This window comes from Schistocerca serialis, chromosome 3 (assembly GCF_023864345.2).
Source record: "Schistocerca serialis cubense isolate TAMUIC-IGC-003099 chromosome 3, iqSchSeri2.2, whole genome shotgun sequence".
Classification (NCBI taxonomy): domain Eukaryota; kingdom Metazoa; phylum Arthropoda; class Insecta; order Orthoptera; family Acrididae; genus Schistocerca; species Schistocerca serialis.
The window spans coordinates 294,992,677-295,014,389 of record NC_064640.1 but is presented as its reverse complement, the minus strand read 5'-3'; the positions used below and the strand labels follow the sequence as shown (position 1 = coordinate 295,014,389).

The 21,713-nt window shown below is 36.7% G+C and overlaps 1 protein-coding gene across 34 annotated transcripts in view; it reads right to left on the bottom strand.

The window, feature by feature from the left end:
* The window catches only part of LOC126470085 (twitchin), a 515,873-nt gene that overhangs the window by 387,219 nt on the left and 106,941 nt on the right, over positions 1–21,713 (bottom strand). For 32 of the 34 annotated variants that reach the window (XM_050097601.1, XM_050097605.1, XM_050097618.1 and 29 more), the window contains exons 7-12: positions 19,003–19,206; positions 13,115–13,416; positions 12,319–12,539; positions 8,310–8,621; positions 2,589–2,679; positions 2,318–2,490 (exon numbers count right to left, since the gene is read on the bottom strand). In XM_050097601.1, coding sequence (XP_049953558.1) covers positions 2,318–2,490; positions 2,589–2,679; positions 8,310–8,621; positions 12,319–12,539; positions 13,115–13,416; positions 19,003–19,206 — 1,303 coding nt within the window. The remainder of the gene's footprint in view (positions 1–2,317; positions 2,491–2,588; positions 2,680–8,309; positions 8,622–12,318; positions 12,540–13,114; positions 13,417–19,002; positions 19,207–21,713) is intronic. The other 2 variants (XM_050097633.1, XM_050097636.1) reach the window with 1 other exon arrangement.

Below are 21,713 nucleotides of genomic sequence, written 5' to 3'. Positions count from 1 at the left end.
AAACTGAGTAGTCCATGGGTGACATAAGCAACATCATGGACGAAGTGTGCTTAGAAGCGCCGCGGTCCCGTGGTAGCGTGAGCAGCTGCTGAACGAGAGATCCTTGGTTCAAGTCTTCCCTCGACTGAAAATTTTACTTTCTTTATTTTTGCATAGTTATTATCTGTCCGTTCGTTCATTGACATCTCTGTTCACTGTAATAAGTTTAGTGTCTGTGTTTTGCGACCGCACTGCAAAACTGTGCGATTAGTAGACGAAAGGACGTGCCTCTCCAATGGGAACAGAAAACATTTGATCGTAAGGTCATAGGTCAACCGATTCCTCCACAGGAAAACACATCTGATATATTCTATACGACACTGGTGACGGCATGTGCGTCACATGACAGGAAAATGTTGTCGACCCACCTAACTTGTACACTTGGCGAATGGGTAAAAAGATTCTTCTACCTTGCCCGATTTAGGTTTTCTTGTGGATGTGATAATCACTCCCAAAAAAGTGATGAAAACATAAGAGTTTGTCACATAAACTGAAAATAAAAAATTAAAATTTACACTTGATGGAAGATTTGAACCTAGGACCTTTCGTTCCGCAGCTGCTCACGTTACCACGAGACCACGGCGCTCCTACGTTACTATTGTCCTTATTGTTGCTTATCTTCCCTTGAACTACTCAGTTTGTATATTTCGCTTATTTTTTCACAGTTCTACACAACTTCTTCCCGTTTTCTCAATTGATCTGTGTTCAGTTTTTCAAGGCCTATCCACTGTGCCAACTTATAACTAAATCTGAGGGGGGTGCGATGGGGAGGTTCCCTTGTCAGTGGAGATGTTGCAAGCAGGAACTTGTTCCCAGGCCATGTTTGTGCCATACGGCACACCACTGTGCAAGCATATATTGAGTCACTAAATCATAAGCCAACTTGTTGATCCATTTAAGTCCTAAGTTGATAACTTAATGGCATTTTCTTGTCAAATAGTCATAAAACAGCACTTAAAAATAAAAGTAAAAATCCATCTATTGCAAGTATGTCAAAACAGTAATCATCAGTTTAAGTCATTTTTGGTTAGTAGTATACTGTTGCTGGTATGACATCTTTGCCCTGTGGGTTGCTTGCCCTTGGGCCAGAGGTCTCTCTCCTCCAGAGATTATTTACTAATATCACAAGGACATCATATGTGATAGACACCATACTGAATACAGACATTCTGCTGATACACTGTCTGTTACAGGTGCCACCAGAGGGCACCACCCATGCTCCTGAGCAGTGTGCACATCAGGAAAGCGGCGGAGCTGCTATCGAGGACACAAGTACCATCTTCACATCACGTGGTCACAGATGTACTTCCACCTGCTGGATACCTAACGCCAAGCACAGCCTCCAGCAGTAGCACTCAGTTCTGGACCTACAGCCAGCTACACTCATTGCTTATCAATTGAGAACTCACCGAAACCAGCCTGGATGCTCCACTCTACACCATGCCATCCTCGCACTGCTTCACAGTACTACACATGGTGTGGCCCAGTGGACACAGCTTTCTGGCCGCTTAGGATGAGGCTTCCCTCAGACTTAGTATCATGTCAGTGAAATTTGTTTCTGTTACTTTCAAGTGATCATGAACGATCTTTCAGTTGTTATTACTACTTTACTTATTGCAAACTTGTGCTTTGAATAAAGTGTTTTAAACTTTAACCTGGGAATCATCATTACTGCCACCATGTGCATCACCCAAATGGGACTAAACAGTAACTGAAATGGCTTCTACAATTATACTGTCAGAATATGTGGTAGAGTGAATCAAGCCTGTACATGAAGAATGAATCTTAAAGTGTACATAATTAGGTACGTATTAGTGCATACATAGTGTCACGCAGTCAAGTGGTAGATCATGTACAGTGTATGAAAATCATTTTGTAAAACAACTAGTATTTATATTATGGTAATAATACTTTTAGTTTAGTACTTCAAACACAAAAAGATAGTGTTGCTTAAAGTTTGTCTGGGTAATTTAAAACTTATGACTGGTTGAATACGGGATGTACTTAACTGAATGGAAGCAGCAATAATGCTCAATGACCCTAATTTTTCTCAGCAAATCACAAAAAAACACAGTCCTACTTACTAGAGATGAGATTGACTCTGTGACTAATTATCAGGGAGTGAGGATCTACTTTTTGCAGAGAAGAATGTGTGTACTGTTGTTCTGAGATAACTGAGCACAAGTAGAGATTACATAGAGCAATATGTGAAAAACTGCACCATAGTGAATGACTTTATTCCTTTAGACAAAAAGTTAATTTATCACTGTAGTCATACCTCTTTCACTTGCTCCACATGCACAGAACGTCTGTTGTCTTCCTTGACTGCTGTTCTCTCCTTGAACCACGTACACTTGGGTGCAAACTTTGATTGCACTGTGCATTCAATAATCACAGTCTTCTTTTTCACTATCTTAATAACCTTTGGCTTTTCCTTGATAACAGGAACAACTGAAGGCATTTTGAAAATGATTAAAAATGCACTGCATGTACATACACACACACACTGTTTGCACTGAATAGAAAATTATATTAAAACAGTTACTCACTTTCAATGTTGAGTGTCAGGTTTGCATTTAGTTCTCCAAGGTCATTCTTTATGTTACATTTGTACAGCCCAGAATCTTCCAATTGAGGATCCTGTAAAAGAAATTTAAATGTAACACAAATACAGTTCTCCTCTGGAATTCAGAAGACTTTATGCTTTAATTTTCTCATTTCTACATACAAACTCTTGGGGAAAGAGGGGGGGGGGGGGGAGGAGGAGGAGGAGGGGGGAGGAGAAATTAACAGGTGCGAATGCCGATATTCCATGCTGATTTTGCTTCATCTGAACAAATTTAAAGTGAAAGGCAAGACAACAAAATAATTCACAGATAATTGGAAGATAATGTAATTTTGGTCATCATAATCAATGTTTTAGGAAAGTTTGCAACTCTGTCATTTATGAACTAAATAATGGAAAACTGCACCAGTTACTTATTATATATAATATTCAAGTCATAATTGGAAGAGTGTTGTCCTCGCATGGAAAGCATATTTGTTGTACGCTAAATTTTCTGACTGTTGTATGACAACATAACTTTTTTTGCTGTTTTTTGTGTACTTTGAAACAAGATACGCTAAACAAAATACGACTGCCTTATCTTCAGAATTTAGTACTCTAACACAAGTGACAGTAACATATGGGTACAAGTTTTGTTTGTTTTCATGAGGGAAACTGCTGGTATGGATTATGAAAATAAGGTTGTTATTGTGGTCTTTAGTCTGAGTATTGATTTCATGCAGCTCCCCTCACTAGCCCAACCTGTGCAACCCTCATTATCTATTTCAATCTGCTTACTGTAATCAAGCCATGTTCTTCCCCTATAAATTGACTGCATCCATTGCCACATTAATCATTTTTTAATTTATCACACTACTTCCTATCAACTTAAACTTTCTTTTAGTCAAATTGTGCCACAAAGCTCTTCTTTCCTCCAATTCAATGAAGTATCTCTGCACCAGTTACTTGATTAACCCTGCTAATTTTCAGCATTCTTCTGTGTCATAACATTTCAGTCCTTTTATTATCAATATTTCACTATGACATAAGGCTACACATCAGAAAAATACTTTCGAATACTTAAGTTTACACTGAATGTTAACAAATTTCTCTTTCTCTGATACTCTTTTCTTTCTACTGCCTGTCTGAATTTTATTTAATTATTACTTTGGCCACCAAAAGTTATTTTGCTCAATAAAGAGCAAAACACATCTACTTCTTTTTATTTTCTCGGTTCCTAATCTAGTTCCCTCAACACTGCCTGATTCAGTTTGACTACACTCTATTACACTTGTTTCCAACTTATCGATATTCTTTGTCTTTTTTCAAGACACTACCCATAGTACGCAACTGATATTCCAGGTCTTTTGCCAATTCTGAGGGAATTACAGTGTTGCTGACAAACCTTAATGTTTGCATTTCTTCTCTCTCAACTTCAATTCCTTTTCCAAATTTCTCCCTGGTTTCTTTTGTTAGTTGCTCTCTGTACAGACTGAATATCATGGGGGTCAGACTGCAAGCTAGTATCAGCCCCTTATCATGTCGTATGACTCTTAGAACTGCAGTCTGGTTTCGGTACAAGTTATAAAATGGCCTTCACTCCCAGTAATTTATCCATAATAGCTTAAGAATTTTAAAGAGTATTGCCATAATATTTTTTTCCTTAATCTATAAAATCTATAAATTTGGGTTTGCTTTTATTCAGACTATCATCTAAAAAGGAGTTGTTAAGTCATTATTGCTTCAAATGTCCTTACATTTCTCCAAAACCAGATTGATTTTTGTTTGGTTCAGATTTTATCAACTGTTCCATCATCAAGCACATGACTCATGTTAATATTTAACAATAATGACTTATTAAACAGATAGTTCAGTTATACTCAAAGCTGGTAGCACCTACCTTCTTTGATATGGGCTTATTACATTCTTCTTGAAGTCTGGCAGTATTTCATATACATTATATATCCTCTGTACCAGTGAAACAGTTTTGCCATCACCGATTCACCCGAAAAGCTTACCAATTCTGAGAATATGTCTTCTACCCCAGGTGCCTTGTTTCAATTTTGTTCTTTCAGAGTTCTGTTAAATTCTTCATGCAGTATTGCTACCCCCCACCACTGCATTCATCCACTTTCCTCTTCCATTTCCATAATGTCTCGAAATTTCTGTTCTTTATATAGCCTTTCTGTCTATTGCTTACACCTTGGAGTCTTCCCTTCTATGCTTAATATTGGCTTTCCATCTGAGCTCTTGATATTTCTCTTCTCTCCTGATGGTCCTTTCATTGTGTTGCATCTATCTAACCCACTCACCTCCAGCCATTCATGCTTTGCCATTTTGCGCATTAAGTCAATTTCATTTTTTAAACATCTGTATTCCATGTTGCCAGCTTCATTTGTAGAATTTTTATACTTTACTTCCTTTCGTCAATTGAATTAACATATCATGTTATCCAAAGAATTCCTAATGGGCCTTGTCTTTTTGCCTAGTTATTTCTCTACCATCTTGATTATTTCAACTCTCAAAGTTATCCAATCATCTTCTATTGTATTCCTTTCACCTATTTCATCCAGTTGTTAGTTAATATTTCCTCTGAAACTCTGAAAAATCTCTGGCTGCTTCAATTCATCCAGGCCTATACTCCTTAATTTCCTACCTTTCCGCAAATTCTTCAGCTTTCATCCAATTCATAACTGATTATATTACATTTCATAACTAATAAATTATGGTCAGAGTCCACATCTGCTCCTGGAAACATTATGTAGTTTCTCAAAATGTATGCTGTCCTTATTTTCCACAAAATACATAGATTGTCCATTGGTTAGAGGTCAAGCAATCTGACCAGTCACAGAAGTGTGGCAATGATGTGGAGCATCCCTACGACACTTTCTCTGTGAAATTGTAATATATTGTCCTGGTGTTCTGAAAACTGATCTGCGAGAGCCAACTGTCCGCACTTAGTATGATGATGCCATTTATTCTTATATCATTGTTAAAGATGATCATGTGACATATGTACATGATTTAAGAGAAATACAAAACTCACCTGCATTTGGACTTTAAATTAAATTTAATGGCAACAAGTGATAATTTGTACCAGAACCGGACTCAATGCAGATTTACCAATTTATGTGAGCAGTTGCCGTAACTGCTTTGTCTATCTAGACATGATTCCCCTCCAACCCAAATTATCAACTTGTTAAACACTACATATATAGTGTCCACTGACCATTATCCTCACTGTTTGCAGCTTCATCTGATTCCCTCAAGAGTTCAGACATGGTGTGCATCTGCACTTAAGTTATCATTACTGTCAAGGCATGTATATAAAAAAAGATAAAATAATTTAAAAAATAAAAATAAAAATAAAAAAGGAATTATCTGAATGGGATGGCAATTGGCAGATGTGATCTACATGTAAAGACAAACAAACAATTATAATTTTGGTGTAATTTGATGACTTATTCAAGAGAAAGAGCTTCACAAATTGAGCAAGTCAATAATGCATCAGTCCACCTCTGGCCATTATACAAGCAGTTATTCAGGTTGGCACTGATTGACAGAGTTGTCCTGAGGGATATCGTGCCAAATTGTGTCCAACTGGCATATTAGATCGTAAAAATCTCAAGATTGTCATAGGGTCCTGCCCATAACGTTCCAAACATTCTCAGTTGGTGAGAAAGGTACGATTTGGCAAGCACGAAGACAAGCAGTAGAAACTATTATTGTGTGTGGGCAGGCATTATCTTGGTGAAATGCAAGCCCTGAATGGCTTGTCATGAAAGACAACAAAACAGGGCATAGAATATCATCAACATACTGCTGTGCTGTATGTAAGGATGTTGCAGGTAACAACCAAAGGGGTCTTGCTATGAAAAGAAATAGCACCTCAGACCATCATTCCTGGTTGTTGCACCATATATCGGGTGACAGTCAGATTTGTATCCCACCCCTGTCTGGGACATCATTGGACACATCTTTGCTGGTCAGTGGGGCTTAGTTTGAAGCGGGACTCATCACTGAAGACAGTTCTACTTCAGTCATTGAGATTGTAGGTCAAAGACATGTCTAGCAAAGCCCCAAACAGGGGTGAGATACCAACCTAACTGTCACCCACCTTATGGCCCAACAACCAGAAGTGATTGTCCAGGATGGCATTGCTTTTCATAACAGAAAATCTTTTATTGTCATCTGTGACACCTTTACTGCACAGCAGTACATCGACAATATTCTATGGCCTGTTTTGTTGCCCTTCATGGCAAGCCATCCTGAGCTTACATTTCAGGAAGATAATGCCCACTGGCATGTGGCTAGAGTTTCTACTGCTTTCTTCATGCTTGCCAAGCCCTGCCTTAGCCAATGAGGTCTCCAGGTCTCTCCCCAATTGAGAATGTAGGTAGCATTATGGGCAGGGCTCTCTAGCCATCTCAGGATTTTGATAATCTAAAGTGTTAATTGGACATAATTTGGCACGATATTCCATATGAGGACCTCAAACAACTCTATCAATCAATGCGAAGCCAAATAACTGTCTGCATAAGAGGCAGAGGTGAACTAACATGTTATTGACTAGCTCAGTTTGTGAAGCTGTTTCTCTTGAATCAATCACCCAATTTTTCTGAAACTGTAACCATCTGTTTGTCTGTACATGTGCATTACATTTACTAATTTGCATCCCTTTCAGATAATTTCTTCATGGTGCACCTTTTTCTTTTCTTAGGGTCTAAATGCATGATTTAAGAGAAATAGACATCTCATGCGCATTTGGGCATTGGTTTAAATTCAATGGAAAAAGTGAAAATTTGTGCCAGATCGGGACTCGAATATGGATTTCCCATTTTAAGCCAGTGGTCATCTTAGCCACTTCGGCTATCTGGACACACTTCTCTCCAGTCCAAATTCTCATCTTGTGACACACTACACATGTAGCATCTACTGATGATCATCCTCATCAAGAGTTCAGACATATTGCATATCCACAATGAAGTTATCATTACCAGCAAGCTGCTTATATATGTCCAACAGGAAGACACAATTTTTGGTACAGCAGGTGTATGATAAATCGGGCATTTTATGCATTTGCACTGAGGTTATCATTACCATCAACATGCATATATATTATTACACATGACATGTGATAGCAGACAAGGTGAGCGCTACAATATTGGTAGTGGTGCATGTGTTCCAATGAATAAATATTTCAGACACTTGCTGTAAGTCCTCTTGAAATATACAAATCAAATTGTAATCGCTTACTTGTTCAGTGGGTTATTTCATAATACTGTTGCAAATGGAAATAATGATAGTGGGTCTCATTAACAGGACATATCACACCCATTGGAACATCCAATGTCAATCTGTTAAGTACCAGACAATGAGATAATCATGTGGGTAGATACTATCAAACTCTTTTGACTACTTGTCTCATTTTATGTGGGATTTTGAACCAAACAACAGAAATAAAGCATTATTTGATATTTTCAACAAGTATTTTAATTTATTTCCATATCCCATTACTTTTTCTTTTGTGAAAGAAACTGTATTGTTGAGAAAAATTATGCTAAAGCAAAACTTGAAATACAATTTACACCTTCAAAATAAATTCAAGTGATTAAATTCAATTTACATTTAACTATTTCCATTACTTCCAATTTACAATCAATTTAATAATTTCTGTAACTTTTAGAATGAAATTAATAGCATGTCAAAGATTCGCTGTACATACCCTCACTTCCAGAATGATGTGGTATGTGTCACCCTTCTGGTCCACCTTCATTGAAATTTTTGAAGATTCTTTCACAACTTTTCCTTCTCTGTACCATACTATTGTTGGTTTGGGGTTTGCTTTGACCTTACATTCCATGATGACAAGTTTTCCGCCTTGTTCCGAGACAATACGTGGTTTTTCAATGAAAGTTGGACCATCCCCTTCAGGTTCAGGCTCTGCTTCTATGTTGAGATTCAAGTTGGCATTACTTTCACCAAATTCATTTTTCACATGACACCGATAAATACCACCATCTGGTCCAGTTGGATCCTGCGAAGAAAATACTATCCTTTAGGGCTCATGTACAGATTTTGTAATGTTAGAACACAGTGATTGTCACGTTTAGTCCCTTAATTACATAATACAGACAAAAAAACAATAATGGTGATGATTTTAAACAATTTTTTTGCAATAATTAGAAAATAAGATGGGATTTTATGTGTGGATACTGAAAAAATTTTGATATGGACAAAGAACCATTAATACAAGAGGTTTCCACTAATATTCAGTGTTTAATATAATTTGGGACAAAGGACCAGCATCTACACACAGATTTCTGAAAAGGAACAATTCCATTATGAGTGACAGCCAATAAATTTGAGAAACAGAAAATGACTCCAGTTTTTAGAACTTCCAAGCCATTCCTTCACTAGGAGAAAGGGGCAGATAGGAAGTGTAAAATAAAAAAATAAGATACATGAGTGTCGTAGTGTAGGACAGTTAGTCCAAATTATTTATCAGCAGAGACACAAAGTATCATCAAGGAGTTGGAAGTAGCAATGGACTAATGATTGAGATTAAATATCTACGTACTCACAATGAATTGCTAGCAATCTATAGGTCAATGTTGAGAGGTAATCACAAAATAAATCACAGAGTACAAATAGCAGTGAAGGATCACAGGGGACAACATGAACAGGGACACTGATACAAAAAGAAAAACATAGAAAAAATAGGTTTGCTGAATGTACAAAAAGTAATAATAATAATAATAATAATAATAATAATAATAATAACATAAATGCTACAGAGCAATATATTTATTTGTCTTCAGAGAATCTCTATGAAGGAATTCGCAATAGTGCCTGAAACTTTGCTACATCTTACAACTTGATGTGGTCTACAATCCAGAAGTATTTCATGGCAAATGAAAATAATCTCTATTTGCAACAAACTAAAAATGAAACCTGCAATTCAGCTAAGTAACTGTAAATCTGTCTATTGTCAAGCAAACTGATAAAAAACCTGAAACATCACTGACTGGCAACTCAAAGTCAGGAATCACTGTATCAGTTATGGTATGTTACTTTTCTTGTGTTGGTGCCAGAACCACTTGATAATATTTATCCCATAAACATACAGCTATTTAATTAACATTACAAGAAACAACATACCTATTCCAGTCTAAATTATTGTCTAACTTTAATACAATAAATTTTACATCATCAACTTCTTCCCCACATTCTTAGTTATGACCGGTTTTAATATACTGGTATCTTGATTGTTTATTTCTGGATTTACCATACAGATTTCTGAAACAATTACTTCCAATCCATTTAAATGAAGCCAAGCACTTAGAATACTTCAAACTTTTGCTACAGAACCAAGATTTTTTTTCTGACTGTTTGTTAGTGACAGTGTAAGTTATAAGAACAAGTAATAATTCAGACATTTTGCAATAATAACTTCAGCATTTCTTGTGACAATATGTCACTTTTTTTATTGTTAAGTGACTCAAAATTTTGAAATTTTGTTCAGTGTTTACATCTTATGGACTGAGAGGTTTGTACACTGACAGGAAAAAAAAAAAAAAAAAAAAAAAAAAAAAAAAAAAAAAAAAAAAAAAAAAACACATTCCACCAAAAAACAATTAACGTACAGTAACGAAATTTTAGAAATACATTTGTCTAGGTAACATATTTAAGTGATTAACATTGCAAGATCACAGGTTAATGTAAGTGGGGATTAGCCTTTACAAAAGTGAAATGCTGGTACATTAACAACTGGTGTAATTGCCAGAATGTTGAATGCAAGCATGAAAACAAGCATGCATTGTATTGTACAGGTGCTGGATGTAAGTTGGTAGTAGGCAGTTGCATGTCTGTTGCTCTTGGTTGGTCAGCACAGGGATGGTTAATGCTGTTCGTGGATGATGCTGGAGTTGTTGTCTGATGATGTCCCATATGTGCTCAATGTTCATAAATGGCAGCACAATAGGTCGAATCACCAGACTGATGTACTGTTTTGCAGTCAGGGTGCATGGGATAACCACAGCAGAGCTCCTGATGTCATACAAAACTGCACCCTTCCATAATTCCTGGTGCAGGTCCAGTCTGTTTAGCATGCAAACAGGCTGGTTGCAAGCCTTCAACTGGCCACTCCTAACGAACGCATGGCCATCACTGGCACCAAGACAGAACCAGCTTCCACCATAAAACACAACAGACCTATAAAATGATCTCCTTTGAGCTCTCACTTGACACAACTGAAGCCGCAAATGGTGGTGGTTTGGGTTCAGTGGAATGCACGTAGACACGGAACCGTCTCGGAGATATCCTTGAAGTATCCAATTTGTAACTGTTCATTGTGTCTCTGTGGTGCCAACTATTGCCCAAGTTGCTGATGGAGTACAATGTGACAGAGCCCTTTGCTGATCATGACACTCTTCCCTCTCAGTAGTGCCATGTGGCCTTTGGGAGTCCAGTCTTTTTGCGACCATCATTCTTGTGACCACCGCTGCTAGTAGTCATGTACAGTGGCTACATTCCTGCCGAGTTTTTTTGCAATATCACAGAAGGAACTACCAGTTTCAGCCCTATTACATGAACAGACTCAAACTCATTGAGGTGTTGATAATGGTATCTTTGGTGCCTTAAAGGCATTCATCACTAACATCAACTCACCATGTCCAGTCTCAAAGGTAACGAATGTTCACAACCGTTACATCGTGCGTTTAAAGTAAAATTGATTTGCAAATGGCTCTGAGCACTATGGGACTTAACTTCTGAGGTCATCAGTCCCCTAGAACTTAGAACTACTTAAACCTAACTAACCTAAGGACATCACACACATCCATGCCCGAGGCAGGATTCGAACCTGTGTCCATAGCAGTCACGTGGTTCCAGACTGTAGCACCTAGAACCGCTCGGCCACTTTGGCCAGCATTGATTTGCATCCTCATAGTGGTGCTACTAATGCCACTCTTATTCAACTGGTACAAAATCTGATTAGACATCATCTGTCAGATGTAGAAACATGCCTACCAATTTTCATTTATGTCGCACAGCTCCTTCTTGGTACTGCAACTTTTTTTCCGGCAGTGTATTTTCCAAAAATAAACTGCTCTATTGTTATGAGCTATGAGCTTTCTAATTCATGCTACAACACATTATATGCTAGTTAAGCAGTTTCATTAACAGCAGTTCTCTATTATATCGCATGTCATTATGTTAGAAAGCAACACGAAAGTTAAATTCAGAACTGGTTTTATTGGTGGCAATGAATAAGTCTAAAAATTAATTGGGTAACAATCAGAAAAGGAAATTTAACTGTGATCGAGGAACAAGCAAAACATTGATATACTCCTACGTGTTTTTAGTTTGTCCACTGACGATGTTATCCACACTAACTTAAGTTAATAGATACACCAGATTTATGATGAGACTTAGGAAAAAGTCAAGATGCTGGATTACAGAGAACTGATTTATTCTTCAGTAAGTGCTACAGACATATTTGGAGCTCATACCAATTTAAACTTCAGTGCCTTAAAGTATACTCTGGTTACACACACTTGCTTCACACTCATTAACTGTTGCTCTACTAACAATTTCACTCTATCATGCCCGTTTTTATGTTTGTTGATAAAAACCTCTCAACACAGATGCCCTCAAACACTGCCTAGAAAAAAGTCACAATTTGGTATCTTCTCAGTTTGCTCAATTAACGAGTTAATACCAGTATTCTTTACCTTAATCTCCAGAGTGAGTTCATAGGTATCTTCTTCTTTATCAACAGTCCGTATCTTAATTTTAGATGATTCTTTGATAACTGTTGTTCCACGGTACCAAGTAACTTGAGGCTTTGGCTTTGCTTTACATTTACATCTCATTGTGATGAGAGTGCCAGTTTCATTTGGAATAATTCTTGGCTTTTCTATGAAGGAAGGAGCAAATCCACCTTCATCTCCACCTATAAAGTAAATGGCAATTGTTCATAACCCATGAAAATTTGACTAAGTGCATAAGCTATAAATGTAGTAAACTGCTGAAAACACACAAAAAAATAAGCAAGCACAACAGAATACACGGGACAGTTTATACACAGAACAAGAGGGAAAATTTTAAGATTACATGTCACACAAGAGTTTTCTGAATACCAGCTGTCTGACACACCATCAAGGAGAAATGGGAGGAGAACTCATGCAATGGGGACTTTGGGTTCAATAACAGGCTTCTTTTCTTCTTGCAGTGCATCCAGGGGTGAGCGAACATTATCAACTGAAAACTAGAAAAAGGAGGGCATTATCAAGATTAAATTTCACTTTGGAAAAGTATGTGTAACTAAAAATATGCAGACACATTCTAATGAAGACAACTGAACATAAGAAACAATTTAAAAACTGTTACAGCAGCATACCATGAAAATAATATAGTAAATAAATTAAAAAAACAATGAAGAGACTATCAGTACTCAGTAACACAGGAGTTTGGTAAAGCTGACTGTTCTGGTACACTGTCATTTTCTTCATGTATATGTTAGCATACCTTGGAAGTTCAATGCAATATTTGCATTGCTCTCGCCAAAATTATTGAAGGCGTTACACCGATAGTTCCCACCATCTTCCTTCGTAGGACCGGAAATTTCTAGTGTCAACAGATATGTGTCTTTGCCTGTAGCTTTCCGAGACATGCGAACACGGTTGCTATCTGAAATTATCTTGGAACCTTGGTACCAAGTTATCTCAGGAACAGGATTTGCTTCTAATATGCATTCCATAACTAACACTTCGCCCTCTTGACGTATTGTTGGTTTCTTTGGAAAACGGGGAGCTTTTCCATCAGGAATCCTGATAAAAACAAAAGAAATGTATTTGTATGTGATGCATTGAAAGCACTTTAAGTATAAAAGTAACAGCAAAATTAACTTTCTGTGATGCAAAACACAGAAATTAATGAGTGAATGAAGCTTTATGATATTGCAAAAGTAAAATTCTCATGCAGAGGTGATTTATTAAAGATGAAAAATAGTCTCCAATTTTGCAATGGTTTTACAAATAATTGACAACGAAATAAATTTATGGATATTGATTTGTGTTATTATGCATTTCATTTTCAGTAGATATTTGGATGACTGCTTTACCCACTCATCTGGCTGATGATCAGATAGCAAGCACAGCTGATATAATTGTTGACAAATTTCAGATGCCTGACATTAGTAGTGATATATTTCACACCAAAATGAAAACCTGTATCTCAACTAAATAGCTTGAAATTTATCTCTTCTCAAGCAAAACATGAAAAATCACTGCCTGCTAATACACAGAAAAAATCACTGTATCAGTTATATACAATAATTAAGGAATCATTAATAAATAAGTAAGGTTCATTTATTTCATGTCTGAGTTACAGCCCTGCAAAATTAAAATCTGTCTTACAAGGAACCCCTTGAGTGCAAGGTCGCAAAAGGACAACAATTTTTATGGTATTCAACGCCCCACATATTGTCTACCGTGCTACCACAATACTGGTTGCTAATGACAACAGGGGATGGAACCAGAGGTATTCAATGGTGGGCACAGCATGACACTACACAGCATAGTTGAACTGTTTAGTCAATGAGTAACTAACAACAGTGCTACAGTGCTAGTGGTGTTGATACAAAGCAAAGCAATGGCAATGATAAACAAAGCAAACATTGCATTATATCTACAACATTTTCCAAAGCTGCCATTTCATCAGAAACGAAGCCAAGGAATTTCAGAATGAGAAAGAAGTGGCAGATGAAATATTAGTGTTTCTGCAAGATGAATCAGTGGAATGTGTGCTTTCATATATGCTCCACTGTGCGGACAATGTATATGAGGAGTGTAATGATGACGATACATGGTTAACAAGTGAAAGTGATACTGAAACTATTATCAAGCCATGTAGTTCATCATCCTTTTTGGACAGGGAGACACAAATCCCATCTCCAGTGAAATGCAGTAACAGCCAATTGTTGCCCGAGGAGCAGGTACTAAACATAATTAGTACATGTAAGATCATTCACAGCATAGAAAAAAACAATTATGAACAGATTTTGAATAAGTCTGCAGCAATATGAATGTGTACTACATAAGAAAAACTACAGAGATTCAAGGTAGAAAAAAGCGTACTTCTTATAAAAACTGGTGTTTTCGGATTTGAAGGATGCTTGATACAATTCACACAATGTACATGATAGTGACCTACTACATAATGCATGTCAAATTGCATGCAAAATAGGTTACAGTGATTTCAAGGGAAGCAGTGGATGGTTGCATAACTTCAAACAGTGTTACAGAACTGTAAAATGTAAGATAATGAAATTTTAAACAAAGTGTCAACTTGATGATGCACAGCAAACTATGGAATGGGCCTAAAAATTTGAAGATGAGATAAACAAACATATCCAATTGTTCAGGAAAGACTTTGCTTTCAACTCCAATCAATTATGATTTGAAGAGCAAATGCAGATGACATGAAACCTGGAAATTAGAGGTACCAAGGGAGTTGTTTCAAGATCAACTAACTTCAATATCTTTATGCATTCATATACAATTATGTTGACTAATAATCCAGATGTAAATTGGCCGGAAAGTTATTTATTGTGCTGTGAGAAGTTGGAGGTGCTCTGTCCCCTATGATTCCTTTTCGTGTGAGTGATCTTGCAAGTGCAGTATGGAATATTTACATTACAGCAAGCAAGAGTGGGAAAATGGGCATACGTCAAATACAACTAGATGGTATGAGCACTGATTTTGTCCAATAGCTGGTCAAAATAACTTGCTTCTGCTTGATTCCTAGTCTGTGTATAAAAATCATACTCCTTTAGCGTGAACTATTCCTCCTGATAAGTGTGTAACATTGCAGTTCATACCATCTGGAAGCACTGGACAAATTCAGTCTCTGGATGGTTGTTTTTTCCATGACTATAAAACATATTATCGCACTGTCTGCAGCTATGCCTTAAGTGACAGCCAATTTCACAATATGCTCCACAAGAGATGGTTTTGCATTCAGTTGCATGCCATCACATTATATCAGTTCTCATTACCCCATTACACCAATATGATCCTACATGCATTCTTCAAGACTGTATACCTAGCTGAACATCTTGCATGGTTTGTAATTACCATGGAATTCGCCTTTGATCTTGATGGTGCGAACCTTTGTGATCACTGTGACATGCCATTTTCCATTTGGTGTTCATGGTGCAAGTTAATGGTTTCTTTTGAACATTTCTTGAATGTTGACCATGCCCATTTTGTGAAGTGTAATGCATACACCCCATGGAGGGTTGATCTCTGCACTTTCCAGACAGTTATTTTCTGTTGCCCTCCAGATGCGTATGGTGAGTCATTAGCAGCTAATATTTTTCCCACCATAGTTGTTAACACAAAACTTTCAAATGAGCCTTACCAAAGACTGAATTTGCGACTTCACACTCAAGGGGTTCCTTGTTAGCATTGGACTATAGTGCAGCCAGATGAATATTCATTGTGTAGTTTATTGGTGAAATATGATAATTCTTGTCAAAACCAACATGCTAAACATGAAAGAGCTGTGCACAACAGCAAGTGACCCTTCATATGAATGCTAGAAAAATTCAACAAGAACTTACAGCCATGCTTATGTCTTTTACAAAATTGTGGTCCACAGGATTCACCACTTCAGTTACATGACAATATTCTGTTTATTGCACTTAGCATAAGATGGATGTGCAGTTAAATATATGTGCAATAAAATTAACAACATGTGATGAAGAATACTATTTGCAACTGTACAATTTATTTCAGATGCAGTATGACCATAAAGATATTTGATGCTAGTACAGTGCTTTAAATTAAAACTGAATGGCATTGTACATATGTTACACAATACTTATAACAGTGAAAAATTTGCATGTGTGGATAAAATAAGTAGGCTTGAAGTATCGGACCCCCTTAATCATCAACAGATTAACTGTCATGAACGAAAAGGGAATGCAAAATTCCAAACTTTGAAATAGCTCACCAGTTTGAGATTTCAAATATTGCAGTTTGGTTAGTGATGAATGTTTATGGTATAGTACATTGTCAGGCACATGGAAGGTAGCTTACTATCTTGTGAACTTAACATTTTTTCTCTTAGTAGATGGTAAAAAACAGTTACGAAGTGCACAATCAATTTTTATAATATTTCAATGTTAAAAAAAATTATCATTAATAGCAGAATTCATCAGTTTAATCAACTTTTACTACCATAGGGAGCATAAGAAAGTAATAGAAGACTGGATTGAAAAGACTTAGAAGTTAATAAGACAGTAGGTGATCCAAAACAGTAAGAAATTTTCAGAATTTCATTATGCACAATCATTCAGCTATATAGCAAATGTTTATTTGGCAACAAGTTTTAGATTAAAAAGTCAATCATTATCTATGTATTGCAATACTGTACACTACATTATGCTTGGCAATGTTTGGCTCATATATATTCTATTTTGTGTGTTTAATAATCCCTTAGATTTTACACTGTAACATTTACAATTCATCATCTGTTTCTGAAATCATGTATGGGGAAATAAAAGCACAACTAATGCCAATTTTATGGAAGTGCTTACTAATTAGCAAGGCACTGCCTCATGTATGTATGTAAAGCTATCATATATTTGCTTGTTTACTATTTACACAAGTTTCAGATGATGGTCAAAATATAAGACTGAAAACTATTGCAAAATATACGTTCACACACAGATGAGTGATCATGCATCATAAAATTCATAAAAGCCTCACAATTCTTTATCACAGGACTTGACAAACCATACTCATTGGTGGTGGAGAACTAAACTCTCGGTAGCAGGTGGAACATATTCCTTACAATTTATGAAAACTTTAAAAAATCAGTTCATTGGTTAGACCATGAGACCACCTGTTTGGTCCTTTGAAATGTGAGAATTACACATTACTCATTAAGTATTGATCTTGTGGTTATAAAATGTTATGATTCTGAATACAATGTTGAAGAAATGTGAACAGCTAATTAAGAATGAATTAAAAAAAAAAACACCAATAAAGCAAAAGTGAGGCACATATTAGTGAGGCATAAAACAAACAGTGACAGGAAAATGTTCAGAAAAAGAAAGCTCAGTTACAGAAAAAAAAACACGTTTGGACTAGTGGCAAAAAGCACCAAAAGAGACAAGATAGTGAGACTATAGCTTCCTCCCATTTTTTTTATTTGCTGATATTTGTTCACTGCATTGCTCTTACTGATTTAAGTGATTCTTTAGTGTGTAAGGTACACACAATAATAAGGTTACCACCAGTAGAGCATAAATTTACTATAAATTTTAATTTTTAATCATACCTAATAAGTGTTAAACTAATTTTTACCAGATATTAACAATATATCACATTCCAAATTTGATTTATATATTATGTTAATAGCTGTGTATACAGCAACTCTTGTGTAGATGTATGATTCCCATAGCTCTTATTGTAACATGTTGCAGCAACAGAAACTGAATGCAGCTGTCTCAATGGGAAAAAATGTCTGTAGCTTCTGGATGCCACATACAGTGGTTTATTTACTTTGTATATGGACATTCCTCTGGATCATATGAACTGTTAGCCCATGAAAATGATGCTGGTTAAGGACTAATTGTAGCACAAAAGCAGATGATTGAAGAAATTTATCACCTCAAAAAATAATTTCCATGTTGTTTCCATTTTTTAAGTCACACATGTAAGTTGAATTTTTAAAAGTTCATATCGACAGGAATGTTAAAATGTGCCAAGTTGTTTGGGGAAAGAAATTTCAATGCAAATGAAACGATTACACTCATCAGCAGTGACACCACAGGCTAAATTTGTGCTTTGTTAAGAATATACTACTGATATGCCAGATTTAAATGTGATGAATTGCATAATCTTTTAAAGCTCTTATGATGATTACAGTTCCCCCTATGATGACACAGGTTGGCCAAAATAAATACCAATCTGACATGAAGGAAGTTACCTTACTTAATGACAGGAGAAAAGTCCTGAAAATAGTCACAATTAATGTACATGCAGTTGTTGCTAAGCTCTTTAAGTTTTATTATCACAAAATGCTGAAAATACTTTTCAGGTCAGTTTAGTTTCACCCACTCTGTATAATTTTTAGCACTATGTGTAACTTTACATGTTAGCTTGAAATGGAAGCTTTTTGAATAAAGTTTCACACAGGCAAATTAGTTCATTAGTTCACTTTATTTCTTCTGTAGTAAAGAAATATAAGTGTAAGAGAACAAGGAAGCATATTCAGTTTTAAAACACAAGAGAGCAGTAACAAAGCATTGTCTTGTAACTAAAAAATATAATTATCAGTTAATGTGTGCAAAAACAAGGGTTATTCTTTTATGAAGTTTGCGTGTCTGTCAATAATATACTTACTTTGGTTTATCACCTCCTTCAAAATTCAAATTTATGGAAGCAGTACCTTCACCAAGTTTGTTTTTTGCTACAGCTTTGTATTCACCACCGTCTTCAGTTTCCACTGAACTAATTTCTAACCTGGCTAAATAATATAGTTTCTGATCTTGTACAAGAGACATCTTATATCTCCCAGCTTCCTTTATCATTTTCTTGCCATGGTACCTTCAATACAAAAAAAATTAGGTTCATGAAACAAATATTCTACGACACCAAAACTTTGAGATTTGCATTAACAAATAGCATATTAAAATTTTAGGTGACACAGGCACAGGAGAAAGAGTAACTGGAGGCACAAGTCAATAGGGGCATTTTATCATTCATCTATGCCACGGGTGGGCAACTGGCAGCCTAAGGACCATATCTGGCCTGCAACTGTATTCAATTCAGCCCACAGAAGAAATTCCGTGTAGACTTAAAATAAAAGTTTTCTAGAAAACAAGAGATTTGACGCGTAATTTGTTGATATGGCACATCAAGAAAGGGGTGTAATTCATACATGTGTGTTACCTCATAAACACTGAAGTCACAGATGCTATAGTTTTGACTTTATGGACTTTTGTCATGTCGTGACAATACAGCCTTTGAGTTAAAGTTTTTGAATCAGGCCCCCAGATCACATAAGGTTGCCCATGCCCAATTTATGTAGTAAGCACTACAAAGGTCAAAATTTCTCATACATCGTGGCAGCAATATATTGCTGTTCCTAATGAGGATAGTATTCATCAATGTCATTCCACATACCACAGACAATCCATGTGGATTGTCAGTAAATCAATTGCAAATTTTTGATCACAAGCATAAAAACATATATCACTCATTAAAACACGTAGGTGTCAAAAAATTTTATGAGGCAGAATCTCTGGTAAATGCTTACCTTCAGGAGCCAGTTCCTTCCTCACAGAGAACAGAGGAATAGGTTGCAGAAATTGAAAGGGGAAGGGCAGCTTACTCAGACTCCAGGATGAGAGGGACCAATCTGTAGTGAGTGTGCGGTAGACTAAGATGAAGGGGAAAATGTTACACAGAGTAGGTCAAAGATGACACATTAGTAAGCACTGTGTCACTTTAAGTCCAGGTGAGATGAGGACAGTGAAGTAAAGATAGGATAGAGCAAGAGAACTGAATATATGCACAAACAATAATGATAAACCAGGTAGTGGGGATGCGTTAACAGATGTGACCTATAGAAGTATGTCAATGCAAGGATATGGTAGAAGACATGTCCCCATTTCTGGAGTTTAGGGAAATAGTCTGTGTGATTTAGCAGGCACTCGCATCCCTCTAGTGAAACTGAAAAGAATTTTCAACAACTGGGTACTAGGTATTTGCAATACAGACAGTTTCTCTATGCCCATTGATGCACTCAGCCAGGTTAGTAGTGGTCATTCCCATACAAAATGGTGTGCAATTGATGCAGGTTAGTTACAAGTTATTACATGTGTGGTTTTAAAAGTTATCCTGCCTTTGATATTGTAGTATTTATCAGTTGTGGGGCTAGAGCAGATGGTAGTGACTGAGTGTGTGGGACACAATTTACAATAGGAAGGATTGCAGAGGTAGGAACTTTAGGCTAGGGATAATGGTTTGGGAAAGTCATATGGTTTGGCTAGGATGTTTTGAAGATTGGAAGGGTGACAGAAGGTAACAATGAGTGGTGTGGGAGGATACTGGGAGTGAGGATCTCATTTCAGGGCTTGACTTGAGAAATTCATAACCTTGGTAGACTAATATGCTGAAGCATTTAAGGACAGGACGTTACTGAATCACAAGAGGGAGTGGGGTATTGCTGGTTTTTCTGGAAGTGGACACTGTATTAGATAAAGGGTGAAAGAAGTGTACTATCCATTAGATTTACATGTGAATAGGATCTTTGGAGTAACTGTGGGAGAGGAATGCCTAGGAGAGGTTTTCAGTGAAGGTATTGGGGTATTCAGTGGAGGAACAGGTACATTACTGTGGATGTCTACACTGTAGCAAAAGAAATTTTTCATGTGGAAGGGGTGACCATTATCAAAGAGTAGGTAATGTTGTTTATTAGTTGGTTTTACATGGGCTGAGGTTTGGATGTGGGCTTCAGTTAGGAAGATTGCTCTACAAGGCGAGGTTAGTTTGAGTTGGGGAAAGGGGTTATGCTGTTGCTGTTGCAGAAAGTGGGGTGGTTCTTCTTCATCATGAGTTCACACCATAAAGGTTGCAATAAATCTGTACTGTGTCAGGTCTTGGTTGAGAGGCAATGCTGGAAGTGAGTAATTCCTGGAATGCTTGAAAGGATGATTTCAGGGAGGAGGAGAACAATGTCTTTGGGATTTGGCTTGCAACTGTTCTACGCAGAGTTTGATATTCCCTCTGTTGTTTGTGGGTGGTATTACAAATGGTACTTGTGGCAGAGGAGGAAAGGAGAATTAGATTTTGTGTGCTAGTACATCCAGGGACTAAAAAGTGGAGTATTTTAAACAAAGATAACAGCTGTTGGAAGTGGTGGTTAGAAGAGGCAGTTATAAGCGAAAAGTAGGAAGCACATACAATTAAATAACTGCCTATTTGTCAATTAAAGACAGTAACTGAAAATCAAATAAACCCACTAAAGAATAGTACTACTGAAATTATGTTCCAAATGACAATTAAAATGGGGATAAAACATGTTGAAATGGCATCATATCTTGGAACAG